We start from the raw sequence: 12,525 nt of genomic DNA, 5'->3' as shown, positions 1-12,525 counted from the left end.
TTTGGTAGAACCCCCTTTTTTCTGTTTACAGTTTATAAACAGTATAATATTAGAATTGATTGTTCTTTGAATGCTTGATAGAATTCACTTCGATTATCATCTGGTATTGAGGGTTTTTCCCACCCTTTAGGAGTTCTTTTATGGCTTGTTCAATTTCTTTTTCCTTGACTGGGTTAATTTAAATTCTCTATTTCTTGTATTGTTAACCTGGGTATTTTATATTTTTTAAACATCCATCCATTTCATTTAGTTATCAGTTTGTTAGCATATAATTGATGCACATAAGACCTGCTTGTTCCTTTATCCTCTGTACTTTGGATGTAGCTATCCAAATCATTCTGAGTTAGATGGCTACATCTAGGATCGACCTTCTGCTAAATACCTGGGTTCTATATCAAATTCTCCTAATGGCCCTTAAGATAGCCTTGGCCTTTTGCTATCCCCTTGTATAAATCCCAACCAGGACTTGGCCCCATTCCTAATACTTAGCACAGTGTCTAGGAAATAGTAGGTGGTTAATAAATGTTTACTGACTGACTGTGGTCCTAACAGGCCTCAACTAGATGTCACAGAGAGAGCTGTTGCAGGTATTCTGCAAGGCCCCCACTGCTGTGTCATTTTGCTGTACCGCACTAGTACCTAGCATGCCACCTTACAATATAGTTACATGTTTTTTCAAAATAAAAACAAACAAAAACAAGAATACTCTGTTGAATGAAAAATAAATTTGGATACTTTAAAACAAAGTTTTTAAAAAATAAAATTTTGCATCTTTACAAGCTTTTAGACTCTTATTTAACAACTTACATGAGAAAAAACTTAAAGGTTTCAGAGGTTTGTGTCAAAATTTGTTCTATCTTTAGTTTATCTGGTCAAGATGACCACCTTTACTTGAAAAATCAGCCCCTCTATGAAAAAATTTTATCTTTAAGTTTTTATGGCACATTTGCAAGTCTAATGAATAATTAATGAATAAATAACAAACATTTAATTTACTCAGCAACTCCATTTTTCCTAAAATTGCATACAAACACACAAAACAGTATAAGTTACGTAAGCTAAAAGAACGTATGTATATGCCTTACTAGGGTCAATGTCGTTAGCCAATATTGTCAACGCCCCACTCATTTTAGCAGCAATGGCTGTTGCTCCACATCCACTCCCAAGATCTAGTACAGATCTTCCCCTGACAATGTCAGGATTATCCAAGAGGTACCTACATAAAAAGACAAACAACTGAAAGTAAGATGTGAAGGTAGAATGGTCATGAGGTAGAAAAAAGAACTGAACAAGGAGGTCAAAGAATTTGGCAGGATACAGAATGATCTGGCCTTGGAAGAGTGGAGCCTGACTGGGATCAAGCTATTAAACCTTGCCCAGCTGGCTGGAAAAGAAATGGAGCTAAGATGGAAGTGAAGGGTTCTTTACTGGTCTAACTTAAAGTTCAGCTAGTTCTGCTGAAAAGTGTTTTGTTGCTGTTGTCAAAAGTAATGAGTGAAATTTATTACACATTTTGTAATTTTTTAAAAAAATTACTTATTTTTTTTAAAATTTGAATTACTTATTTTTAGCATTTTTTTAAAAAAAATTTGAATTCCAAATTCTTTCCCTCCCACCAGCCTCTCCCTCACCCACTACGAAGGAAAACAATGTTATATCAGTTATATATGAGAAATCAGGCAAAACATATTTCCATATTGGCCATGCTGCAAAAAAAAAAAAGAAAGAAAGAAAGAAAAAGAAAGAAAGTAACAAAGTTACAATGTGCACTGAGTTTAACAATTCTATCTTTAGACATTTTTTTTATCATAGGTCCTTTGGAACTGTCTTGGATCACTGTATTGATCAGAGTAGCTAAGTCTTTCACTGTTGATCATCACACAATATTGCTGGTATTGTGTACAACGATCTGGTTTTGTTCACTTTTGTGGTTACTAATCAGTTATTTCTTTTTTTATTTTTTTTTACTAATCAGTTATTTCAATCATGTCTGATTCATTGGGACCCCGTTTGGGGTTTTCTTGGCAAAGATACTGGAGTAGTTTGCCATTTCTTTCTGCAACTAAAAAGTTGCTCAATTTACTCTGCATCAATTCATACGGTCTTTCCAAGTCTTTCTGAAGTCATCCCCTTGTCATTTCTTACAGCACAATAGTACTTCATCACAATCATATTCATCCATTCTCCAATTGATGGACATCCCCTCAATTTCCAATTCTTTGTCATCACAAAAAGAGCTACATATAAGTCCTTTCCCTTTTCTTTGATCTCTTTGGGATATAATAGTGGTGCTACTGGGTTAAAAAACATGCACAGTTTTATAGCTCTTTGTACATAGTTCCAAATTGTCCTCTAGAATTGTTAGACTACTTCACAACTCTACCAACAATGCATTAGAGTCCCTATTTTATCACATTCCCTCCAACATTTGTCATTTTCCTTTTCTGGCATGTTAGCCAATCTAATAGGTATCAGGTAGTACCTCAAAGTGTTTTAATTCGCATTTCTTTAATCAATAGTGATTTAGAACATTTTTATATGACTATAGATAGCTTTGATTTCTTTATCTGAAAATTGCCTGCTCATATCATTTGACCATTTATCAATTGGGGAATGGTTATTTTTTAAAATTTTGGCTTACTCCCCTATATATTTGAGAAATGAGGCCTTTTCAGAGAAAACATGCTATAAAATTTTTTGATATTCATTGTTAATAGTACCTTTTAGTAAAATGTCATTTACCTGATTGTCTCTTTTAATTACGTCTATTTTTGCCTTTGCCTTGTCTGAGATTATGATTGCTACCCCTGCCTTTTTTACTTCAGCTGAAGGACAATAGATTCTGCTCCAGACCCTTATTTTAACTCTGCGTCTTTCTGTTTCAAATGTCTCTTATGAACAACATATTATTAGATTCCAGTTTCTAATGCATTCTATCTACTTCCATTTCATGGGTGAACTCATTCATACAATTATGATTACTGTATATTTCCCTCCATCCTATTTTCTTCTGCTTCCTTCTCTCTTTTTACCCTGTCCCTCTTCAAAAGTCTGGTTTGTTTCCAACCACTGCCTCCCTTAATCTATCCTCTCTTTTGTCACTCCCTCCCACATCTTTCTCTTAGCCCCTTCTTCTCCTACTTTCCTGTTGGGTTAGATAGATTTCTGTACCTAACTCTGTGTGTGTGTGTGTGTGTGTGTGTGTGTGTGTGTGTGTGTGTGTGTGTGTATTCTTTCTTCCTTGAACCAACTGCAATGAGAGTGATGTTCAAGCATTGCTTGTCATGCCCCACCCCCCATTTTCTCCACCACTGCAAAAGCTCTTCCTTGTATGTCCCTTTTACATATTCTTCCTCTCCCTTCCCCATTCTCCCAGTGTATCCCTCTTTCTCACTCATACATATTTTTTGAGATTATCCAAACAATCTATGTAGACTCCTTCTTACTGTCCTAATAATGATATATTCTTAGGAATTATATGTATCATCTTCCCATATAGGAATATAAATGGTTTATCTTTATTAAGTCTTTTATGATTTCTCATTCATGTTTACCTTTTTCTGTTTCTTTTGAATCTTGTGTTTGGATGTCAAATTTTCTATCCAGCTCTGGTCTTTTCATCGGGAATATTTGAAAGTCCAATATTTCATTAAATATTCATTTTTCCCCTGAAGGAGTATACTCAGAATATCATATTCCAAGCCCTCTACTCTTTTAAAATGGAAGATGATAAATTTTGTGTGATCCTGACTGTGTGGTTCCATGATATTTGAATTGTTTTTCCTGGCTGCTTGCAGTAGTTTCCCCTTGACCTAGGAGCTCTGGAGTTTGGCTATAATATTCCTGAGAGTATTCATTTTGGGATATCTTTCAAGAGGTAATCAGTGGATTCTTTCAATTTCTATTTTGCCTTCTGGATTGAAAATATCAGAGCAGTTTTCCTTTATAATTTCTTTAAATGTGATGTCTAGGTTCTTTTTATGATTATGGCTTTCAGATAGTCCAATAATTCTTAAGTTATTTCTCAGACATCTTTTTTTCCAGGTCAGTTGTTTTTCTGATATTTCACATTTTCTTCTTTTTCCTTTTTTTCCCTTTATTATTTCTTGATAGTTCATGGAGTCATTAGCTTCCAAGTGCCCTTTTCTAATTTTTAAGGATTTATTTTCTTCAGTAGCTACTGTATTTTTTTTTCCATTTGGCCAAGTCTGATCTTTTCTTCAGTGAATGTGTGCCTCTTTTACCATTTAACCAATTTTGGTTTTTAAGGCATTATTTTCTTTAAAACAATTTGGTGCCTCTTTTACCAAGCAATTAATTCTCTTTTCATAATGTTCTTGCATCACTCTCATTTTTCTCCCCAACTTTTCCTCTCCTATTTTTATCTCCTTCTTTAACTCCTTCAGGAATTCTCACTGGGTTTGTGTCCAATTAGCATTTTTTTCCTTTGAGATTTTACTTGTGGCTGTTTTCATGTTGCATTTTTCTGAGTTTGTTTCTTGGTCTTTCCTATCACCACAGAAGCTTCTTATGGTCAAGTTATTTGTTGTTGGCTCATTTTTCTAGCCTATCCCTGGACTTTGAACTTTATATTAAAGTTAGGTTCTGTTCATTTAGGAGTGAAGAGACACCATCCCAAACTTAAAGCTTTTCTCACTGCTGTTCTCAGAGCTAGTTTGGGGGTCTGCAAGTTTCTGGTGCTTCCAAGGTGGTCTTATCTGGGGAGTGGTGTGGACACTGCTCTCCTGGTCTGTGCTCTGGTCTTTACCCAGAAAGGGTCCTTGTTTCCACGTAGCTCCAAGTGATAGTGCTCCTCTCTGCCCTTAAAATGTGACCATATTCCCTGTTTTCCTACAACCACAAGTACTAATGCTCCTCTGCCCTCGAACTGTGACCAGGGCCTCTGCTCCCTTATAACTGACCAGAAGCACTTCTCTCCATCCCAGAACTGTGACCCAGAGCTTTGTATGGGCAATGGATTGCCAAACAGTGCCAGGTCCTGTGCCCAGCGTTAGCTCAGGTCCCTTGTAATCCCTTCCTGACCAGTTGTCCAATCCCCTTACCATCTCTAGGCTGAGAGTTCCCAAAGCTATTGCTGCTGCTACTACTTAGCAGCTGCCTCCAACGCCCACCACAAGTTTTGCTGCTGCATGCACTACAGGCTAGCCCCCAATCTGGTGTCACAGACCTTCTAAGTTGTCTTGAGCTGGAAATATGTCTCAACACTCTAACCTTTTGTTGGTTATGCTGCTCCAGGATTTAATTTGACATTTTATGTTAAAGTTGTGTGGAAGGGAATGTTGGAAGAGGTCAGTTGGATGGCTGCCTCTATTTTACCATCTTGGCTCTACCTCTGCTGACGTTTTGAAGGAAACTAGGTATTTTATGCACAGACTCAAGCATGAGTCTGTTAATACATTGTGTCCATTTAGATATAAAATGCACTACCTCCTTTGACTGTTTTAATTTTACAGATTTCTGTTATAATGACCAAAGAATCAGGGTAGAAACACAGATAAATTAATTAGAATAGGATATTACTTACACTGAACAAATAACTGGCTTTAATGGAAACCAATAAAAATGCTGAAATTTTTGGAGTCATGCCATAACAGCTGTTTCTACAGCACTTCGAAATCTGCAAAGCACTCTCTATACTTTGTCTCATTTGAGCCTCATAAAAACTCTAATGAGCTTACCATAGACATCATTGTCCGCATTCTGCTGAAGATCAGCAAATGGGGGGGAGGGGAGGAAAGGGGGGAAGGGAGAATAATGGGGAGAAGAAGGAGGGAGGAAAGGGGGTGGGAGAGGGGGGTGGGGGGGTAGGGGAGGAGAAGGAAGGAAAGAGTGGAATCTCTTTGAATCTCTAGCAAATCAGCAAAGATCATCTCAGCCTAGAGATGGTAGGGGACTTGTCCATAGTCAGGAAGAACTAGACAGAGGCAGGTCTTGAGCCCAGTTCTTCCTCATTCTAAGTCTAACATTCTATCCACTATAACACATTGCCTTACATGTGAGAGAACAACAGGATTTATGGTGCCATAACCAGAAAATATCAACATTTGGGTCAATAACCTGGGTAGCTGTTCAACTCTAACAGATTACAGAAACATGTGTGGTTTGTTTAGAGCACTGCAGTACTAATGGTATTGTCACTCAACCCAATGAAGAGTCATAGGCACAAGGAGAGCAGACAAGCAGGCAAAGCTGCCATGAGTAAGTCACATGATATGGTAAGACATTTTCCTGTGCTAACTAAACTGTACAGTTTAGTAACAAATGATTTTTAAGTAATACTGGAACAATTTAAAAAAAAAAACTTCACATAATGGTTGTATCCTAACTTTTTTTGCAAAAAAAAAATTGGCATAAAATTTGCAACAATTATGTAGTAAAATACAGTACTTGTGGCTGACATTTAATGTTATACTAGGTTTACATTCTACAAGAGTGATTTGGAGATTTGAATGGTTTGAAAGGATGAAAGCCTACAATGTGGAACTGGGGACTGTGAATTCCTACTGTGGAACATTTTATATCATTTTTGTAATTTCAATAAGACTCAGAGCCTGAACTGATTAACCAGAAGAAGAATCTGGACCTAGCAATCTCTTTGTTCTCTTAGTAAGCTCAGAGACGTCTCCATCTTATGTCAACAAGCCCAGATGGGGCTGATCTAAGAGCATTCTTTCCTTGCTCTGTCCGTAGCCATTAAGGGTGAAAACCTTGACCCCAGACAATATCTCGAATTATGTGACTTTTCCTTATCTTAATATTTTATGGGCATATACTATGTTATGGAATGTTAATGGAAAATTAAACACAGAGATCCTGGGTTGTAATTTCAATTGACACTTTGTCAACTATCTGCCTTATTGTATTTACAATCTATTCCATTAAGGAAAATCCTTGTATCATAATCAACATACATGGGGGTCATAAAAGTAATGTAATGCAGACTGCCGTGTTGGGACCAAAAAAACATATTTAAGCTGTCCCATTTCTTTATTCAGGGAGTCAGACTTAGTCTGGCCCCCCATGCATGCATGTATCCTCTAAGTTTAAAGGGAACAAATAAATGTATAAGTAATATGAATTTTTCTATCACCTAGCCTGTTGTTTCCTTCAACCAACTTTCAGGTTCAACACTACTCATATCCAATACAATCACGATCAAAGCAAGTCAATTTTTTTTCCCCACCAATTCAACAAGCATTTATAAAACACTTGCTATTGGCTTAGCACTGGGAAAGGCACTGAATATATGAAGCCAAAAATTAAAATGACCTAAATTCAGGCCTCACCTCTAACACTTGCCAGCTATGCAACCACCCTACCTCTCTTAGCTGCAGCCTCTCTTTGGGAAAAATCTATCAATTTCATCATGACCTGGAAGAACCTAGGTCCATTCAGCCAGCCAAGACTTTGTTCACAACCACCAATTCTGTGCATAAGCAGGGTACTATGTGTGAATGTATACAATGAAAGATGTATCAATGAACAAGTATTGTGGGTTAGATTGCTGTGAAACTCTGACTGATATTAGGGAAGAAATTACATAGTAAGACATCATGGAAGTGAGGCATTTGGATTCCTGTGTGACCACAGGATGTCTACACAGGATATACTAATGCTATTCTTGGCTTTGCCCAGGCCACATGAACAATAAAGTTTGCTGATAAAATCAAAGTCTCAGTCCTTAGGACACCAAAGATCCTAGAAAGGCCACAATTACAAAGGAAGAGAATTCTTTGGCTAGCAAATGGGTGTGAATACTTAAAAGAAATAGAGGATTCTAGGAAAATGGAAAAGTAGGTCAAAAAATTCCAAGCATTCCAGACTTCCCCCACAAATGAGATAAAATGGCACCTCAGGGTGAACACAAAGCAGTTAAAAATAAACAAGGGGGAGGGGCGGAGCCAAGATGGCAGCGGGTAAGCAGGGACTAGAGTGAGCTCCGTACTGAGTCCCTCCAAAAACCTATAAAAAATGGCTCTGAACCAATTCTAGAACGGCAGAACCCACAGAACAGCAGAGGGAAGCAGGGCTCCAGCCCAGGACAGCCTGGATGGTCTCTGGGTGAGGTCTATTCCACACGGAGCTGGGAACGGAGTGGAGCAGAGCCCAGCCTGAGCGGCGTGGAACAACCAAACTTGGAGTTGGGTGGATGGGGCCCCTAGCGCCCTGAATATGTGAGCTGCGGCAGTTACCAGACCCCTCGACCCACAATCACCAAAGACTGCGGAGAAGGTTAGTGGGAAAAGCTGCGGGAGTGGAAGGAGTTCGCGGTTCAGCTTCCAGCCCCAGGGGCAGCGGAGGTGGGGCAGCTACAGCTGTTGTTACTTCCGGCTCCAGGCCCACCTGGTGGGAGGAATTAAGTGGTGGATCAGAGCAGTAGGGCACAGCCTGCCGAAGATCTAAGCCCAGTCCGGGTTGGGGGTTGGGTAAGGAGCAGTGCTGGTGTGGCAGAGCTGGCAACTCCCCCCCAAACGTGGAACATAGAACTCGTTAGTCTACAAGCAGTTATACCCCACTGAAAAACTCAAGGATCAAGTTAGTTGGTTGGGAATATGGCCAGGCAGCGAAAGCACACCCAAATTCAGTCTCAGACTTTGGATTTTTTCTTTGGTGACAAAGAAGACCAAAACATACAGCCTAAAGAAGACAACAAAGTCATAGAGCCTACAACAAAAGCCTCCAAGAAAAACATGAACTGGCCCCAGGCCATAGAAGAACTCAAAAAGGAGTTGGAAAAGCAAGTTAGAGAAGTAGAGAAAAAACTGGGAAAAGAAATGAGAAGGATGCGAGAAAACCATGAAAAACAAGTCAATGACTTGCTAAAGGAGACCCAAAAAAATACTGAAAAATACACTGAAGAAAACAACACCTTAAAAAACAGACTAACTCAAATGGCAAAAGAGCTCCAAAAAGCCAATGAGGAGAAGAATGCCTTGAAAGGCAGAATTAGCCAAATGGAAAAGGAGGTCCAAAAGACCACTGAAGAAAATAATACTTTAAAAATTGGATTGGAGCAAGTGGAAGCTAGTGACTTTATGAGAAATCAGGATATTATAAAACAGAACCAAAGGAATGAAAAAATGGAAGACAATGTGAAATATCTCCTTGGAAAAACCACTGACCTGGAAAATAGATCCAGGAGAGAGAATTTAAAAATTATTGGACTACCTGAAAGCCATGATCAAAAAAAGAGCCTAGATATCATCTTTCAAGAAATTATCAAGGAGAACTGCCCTGATATTCTAGAGCCACAGGGCAAAATAGAAATTGAAAGAATCCATTGATCACCTCCTCAAATAGATCCCAAAAAGAAATCTCCTAGGAATATTGTCGCCAAATTCCAGAGCTCCCAGATCAAGGAGAAAATACTGCAAGCAGGAGAAAGAAACAGTTTGAGTATTGTGGAAACTCAATCAGAATAACCCAAGATCTGTCAGCTTCTACAGTAAGAGATCGAAGGGCTTGGAATGCGATATTCCGGAGGTCAATGGAGCTAGGATTAAAACCTAGAATCACCTACCCAGCAAAACTGAGTATCATGTTCCAAGGCAAAATATGGATTTTCAATAAAATAGAGGACTTTCAAGCTTTCTCAGAGAAAAGACCAGAACTGAATAGAAAATTTGACTTTCAAACACAAGAATCAAGAGAAGCATGAAAAGGTAATCAAGAAACGGAAATTGCAAGGGACTTACTAAAGTTGAACTGTTTTGTTTACATTCCTACATGGAAAGATGATGTGTATGATTCATGAGACCTCAGTATTAGGGTAGTTGAAGGGAATATGCATATATACATGTTTATGTATATATATAAGTGAATGTGTATGTATGTATATATCTATGTGTGTTTTTATTCATATATATATATATATATATATATATATATATATATATATATATATATATATGTAAAAGAGAGAGAGCAGACACAGGGTGAGTTGAAGATGAAGGGAAGATATCTAAAAGAAATAAAATGAAATTAAGGGATGAGAGAGCAACATATTGAGAGCTGGAGATAGGGAGAGATAGAATGGGGTGGATTATCTCGCATAAAGGTGGCAAGAGGAAGCAGTTCTGTGGGAGGAGGGGAGAGGGCAGGTGAGGGGGGAATGAGTGAACCTTGCTCTCATTAGATTTGGCCTGAGGGAATACCATACATACTCAGTTGGGTGTCTTACCCCACAGGAAAGAAGAGGGAGGAAGATAAAAAAAATAAAAGGGGGGGGATGATGGAGGGGAGGGCAGATGGGGGTGGAGGTAATCAAAACAAACACTCTGGAAGGGGGACAGGGTCAAGGGAGAAAATTCAATAAAGCGGGATGGGTTGGGAAGGAGCAAAATGTAGTTAGCCTTTCACAACATGAGTATTGTGGAAGGGTTATACATAATGATACATGTGTGGCCTAGGTTGAATTGCTCGACTTCTTGGGGAGGGTGGGTGGGAAGGGAAGAGGGGAGGGAATTTGGAACACAAATTTTTAAAAACAGATGTTCAAAAACAAAAAAAAAAAAGTTTTTGCATGCAACTAAAAAATAAGATACACAGGCAATGGGGTGTAGAAATTTATCTTGCCCTACAAGAAAGGAAGGGAAAAGGGGATGAGAAGGGAGGGGGGTGATAGAGGGGAGGGCTGACTGGGGAACAGGGCAACCAGAATATATGCCATCTTGGAGTGGGGGGGAGGGTGGAAATGGGGAGAAAATTTGTAATTCAAACTGTTGTGAAAATCAATGCTGAAAACCAAATATGTTAAATAAATAAATTTAAACAAAAAAATAAATAAAATAGATGCTTAATAAAAAAAATAAAATAAAAAATATTGTAATAAAAAAAATTAAAAAAAAAATAAAAATAAACAAAGGTTGGGTTTGGTTCTTCTTTGGTGAAGAGTAAATACCTCCAGGCTAGTTCTGCTTAAATATCAAACTGGAAGCCCTGGGTTAGCTGGGTTGGGAGGCAGCCTCAGCCCCAGGAACTTTTACCTCCAAGACATTGAGTGGAGTTGGGCATCTGAGCCAGGGAAGATTGAGGGAACCTGTGCTGACAAGGAACCCCCTGACCCAGTTGTGCTGCAGAGGCACAGCACTGGGCAAGAAGGAACCAGTACATGCCCACTGAGTACAGAAGCAGTGAGGTGGGGACTCTGCTGGATGTGGGCATTTACAGGAGGATGGAGTCCTTAGTTTTTCTATTCCAGGCCGTAGGGGAGAAGTGAAGGGGGATCTAAGGTCAAAAGTACCATCTTCCATACCCCAGGACTAGAAGTGATTACAAAAAATAAGCTGCTACAAATTTTTTAAAAAATGAACACAGGAGAAAGAATCCAACCACAGAGAGTTATTATGGGAATAGAGAAGACCAGAGTTCATCTTCAGAGGAAGATATTGAAGCAAAGAAACCCTCTTCTACCCCCAAAAGTAATGTCAAATGGCCATCTCCCTGAAAAGAATTCATAGAAGAACTTTTAAAGGAGTTTAAAAAACAAATGAGAGAGATTAAGGAAAAACTTTAAAAAAAAAAACAACTCAAGAAAAACAAGAAGATTATGGAAAGAAAGTCAACCAATTAGAAAAGGAGACCCAGAATCTTAAGGAAGAAAATGACTCCTTTAAAATCAGAATAGGGCAACGGGTAAGCCAGTGAGGTTATAGCGAGATCAAGAAATAATAAAACAAAATATAAAGAAAGAACAAATAGAAGAGAATTCGAAACATCTGAGAAGAAAAACAACTGATTTGGAGAACATATCAAGAGAAACCATAAGAATAATGAGACTACCTGAAAGCTGCAATCAAAACAAGAATCTCGATACAATAATACAAAAAAAATTAAAGAAATTGTCTTGAAGCATTAGAACAAGAAGGGTAAGTAGAAACAGAAAAAAATTCCACCAATCACCACCTGAAAGAGATCCTATCAGGAAAACCCAGAGGAATATCATAGTAAAATTCCAAAACCCCCAATTCAATGATATATTACAGCAACAAGAAAAAAACAACTTAAAGATGTATGGCAGTGAAACAATTAGAATCACACAAGACCTAGCAGCAGTGACACTTAAAGACTGCAGGTATTGGAGTACTATATATTGAAGAGCAAAAGAACTGGGGTTCTGGCTGAAAATATTATACCTAACAAAGCTAAGCATAATCCTGAATGAAAAAAAAGGACATCTAATGAATTGTCAGACTTCAAGAATTTTCTGTTAAAAAAAGGCAATCTGAACTTAATAGAAGATTTGACATAGAAGAGCCAAGAGAAGTATAAGGCACATACCAAAGACTAATTACAAGGGACTCAATAAGAACAGCCCTTTTATGCATGTAAAATGTAAAACATATGCCTAAGATTGTTGTTAGTAATTGGGTAGTTCCTAACAAAGAACGGGGTAGACCTGAGTAGGATATGATTTTAAAAAGTAAAACCATTTAGAACAACTAAAAAGAGTAATTATATTACACAAATGAGGTAACAAGAAGGAGAATTGACAGAGGAATTAGA

At 38.2% G+C, this 12,525-nt stretch overlaps 1 protein-coding gene across 1 annotated transcript in view; it reads right to left on the bottom strand.

The window, feature by feature from the left end:
* Positions 1 to 12,525, bottom strand: part of ETFBKMT (electron transfer flavoprotein subunit beta lysine methyltransferase) — a 37,723-nt gene that overhangs the window by 6,721 nt on the left and 18,477 nt on the right. Inside the window, exon 3 of the mRNA XM_036759678.1 lies at positions 1,086 to 1,216. Within this exon, the coding sequence (XP_036615573.1) occupies positions 1,086 to 1,216 (131 nt within the window). The remainder of the gene's footprint in view (positions 1 to 1,085; positions 1,217 to 12,525) is intronic.

This window comes from Trichosurus vulpecula, chromosome 5, assembly GCF_011100635.1.
Source record: "Trichosurus vulpecula isolate mTriVul1 chromosome 5, mTriVul1.pri, whole genome shotgun sequence".
NCBI lineage: Eukaryota > Metazoa > Chordata > Mammalia > Diprotodontia > Phalangeridae > Trichosurus > Trichosurus vulpecula.
Note: the sequence above shows the minus strand (reverse complement) of the source record. Positions and strands in the feature narration are given on the sequence as shown.